Source organism: Triticum dicoccoides, chromosome 7B (assembly GCF_002162155.2).
Source record: "Triticum dicoccoides isolate Atlit2015 ecotype Zavitan chromosome 7B, WEW_v2.0, whole genome shotgun sequence".
Classification (NCBI taxonomy): Eukaryota; Viridiplantae; Streptophyta; class Magnoliopsida; order Poales; family Poaceae; genus Triticum; species Triticum dicoccoides.
Window position 1 is genome coordinate 42,268,896 of NC_041393.1, and position 2,523 is coordinate 42,271,418.

At 57.9% G+C, this 2,523-nt stretch overlaps 1 protein-coding gene across 1 annotated transcript; it reads left to right on the forward strand.

The window, feature by feature from the left end:
- Positions 1-743: 743 nt before the first annotated feature.
- Positions 744-2,504, forward strand: LOC119335486 (L-gulonolactone oxidase 2-like). The gene has a single exon (XM_037607606.1). The coding sequence runs from the start codon at positions 744-746 to the stop codon at positions 2,502-2,504; it is 1,761 nt and encodes a 586-aa protein (XP_037463503.1).
- Positions 2,505-2,523: the final 19 nt, after the last annotated feature.

A 2,523-nucleotide genomic window follows, 5' to 3' on the forward strand; every position in this document is an offset into this window, starting at 1 on the left:
CACTTTTCACAACATGCAAGCCCTCCACGTCATCAAGCACACGAAACATTCTAAAAAAAAGACACATGAAACTATAAAAGCCCTCCACATCATTAATTTTTTTCAACAATAAATTATTGAACTTGAATATCAGAAGAGAAGATAATATGCATCCACCATCCATTTATATGTAGGTTGAATATGATGTGGTACTACTCTCATATATTCTAATTTTATTTTCTACGTTCATTGCTAAAAAATTCCGCAGCAAGGCACGAGACGTTATCTCGTTTTCTTTAGTTTTTAGGAGGTGCCGGAACTGGTAATTTTATCAATAGATCCGAGCCTTCTCGCAAAATAATAGAAATGGATGAAAAAACATGGCTAACACAAAGTTGACTAATCTTTTTTCTGCTTGGGCATCAAAAGTCAACCTGCAATGCAACCACCGAGACAAGTCATCCAGCCTAGATGATGAAGTTGTTGAAGACCAGTTTTTTATCGACAGAAGCATGCGCAGTGCGCAGCCCCCATGGAATATCCTCCAGATGGAGGTTTAGACTTGAGACACAGACATGTACGACAAGAGAGCAATTTGCCTCAATTTTTTTGAAAGTGCAAGACAAACTAATTAAAGTGATATCTCTTGTACCCCTTAACTAGTTCACGAATATGTCACTCACAAGCATGGTGATCAACCTAGCTATAGTATAAAGCAAGCTGTAGCAGATGGTGATCCTACAAATTCAAGAGTCGTAAGCGCGATGTCGCCAGGACAAAGAGGAGCGATGGGAATCCCGCTCACGGTTCTCCCTCTAGCCATCCTCCTCCACGTCGCCGGCTGCAGCCCTCCTCCGGAGCCGGTGGTCTGCACGCACGGCACATCCAACTGCACGGTCACCAACTCGTTCGGTTCCTTCCCGGACCGCAGCATCTGCCGTGCGGGAAACGTCGCCTACCCGCGCACGGAACAAGAGCTCGTGGCGGCCGTCGCGGCGGCGGCGGCAGTGAAACGCAAGATGAAGGTGGCCACCAAGTACTCACACAGCCTCCCCAAGCTGGCGTGCCCCGGTGGCCTGGACGGCACCATCATAAGCACGGCGCGGCTCAACCGGACGGTAAGCGTCGACGTGGAGAGGAGGCTTATGACGGTGGAGAGCGGCATGGTCCTCCGGGACCTGATCGAGGCCGCCGGCGCCGCAGGGCTGTCCCTGCCGCACTCGCCGTACTGGTACGGCCTGACCATCGGGGGCCTCCTGTCGACTGGCGCGCACGGCAGCTCGCTGTGGGGCAAGGGCGGCGCCGTCCACGAGTACGTGGTCGGGCTGAGAATCGTGACGCCGGCGCCGGCGAGCCAGGGGTTCGCCGTGGTGAGGGAGCTGGGCGCCCACCACCCTGACCTGGACGCGGCAAAGGTATCCCTCGGGGTTCTCGGCGTCGTCTCTCAGGTCACGCTGGCGCTGCAGCCGCTGTTCAAGCGGTCGGTGGCGTTCGTGAAGCGCGACGACTCAGACCTGGCGGACCAAGTGGCAGCATGGGGCCGCCTCCACGAGTTCGCCGACATGACGTGGCAGCCGGAGCAGCGCAAGGTCATCTACCGCCAGGACGACCGCGTCGACGTCTCGTCGCCGGGCAACGGCCTCAGCGACACGCTCCTTGCCCGGTCCGCCCCCACGCGCATGCTCATCTATGCAAGAGCCGCGGAGGAGCGGCTGCAGGAGAACGGCACCGCCGCCGCCGACCTGTGCGCAGCGGCGCGGCCGCTGGCGGACACGGTGGAGCGGCAGGCCTACGGCTACACAAACGACGGCGTCTCGTTCACGGGGTACCCGGTGGTGGGGTACCAGCACCGCATCCAGGCGTCCGGCACATGCATGGATAGCCCGGAGGACGGTCTCCTGAGCGGCTGCCCTTGGGACCCCCGCATCCGAGGCTCCTTCTACTACAACTCCGGCTTCAGCGTCCCGCTCTCCAAGGCGCCGGCGTTTGTGTCGGACATGCAACGGCTCCGGGACCTCAACCCGGACATCTTCTGCGCCGGCGTCGACACCAGGGTCGGCGTGCTCCTCCGCTATGTCAAGGCGTCCTCCGCTTACCTCGGCAAGCCCGAGGACTGCATCGACTTTGACGTCATCTACTACTGGAGCCGCACCTACGGCATGCCGCGTGCGCACGCCGACGTGGTGGACGAGATCGAGCAGATGGCGCTACGCAAGTACGGTGGCCTCCCGCACTGGGGAAAGAACCGTAACTTCGCATTCAGCGGTGTCATCACAAAGTACCCGGGAACTGCTAAATTCCTCCGGGTGAAGGACAGGTATGACCCTGACGGGCTCTTCTCGAGCGAGTGGAGCGACCAGGTGCTCGGCATCAACGGAAGCCCCGACATCGTCAAGGAGAGCTGTGCCGTGGAAGGACTCTGCGTCTGCTCTGAAGACTCGCACTGCGCGCCCGAGCAAGGGTACTTCTGCCGACCAGGAAGGGTGTACGACGAGGACAGAGTTTGCTCGTTCCTCCAGGACTAGAGACTGAGAAACAAATATG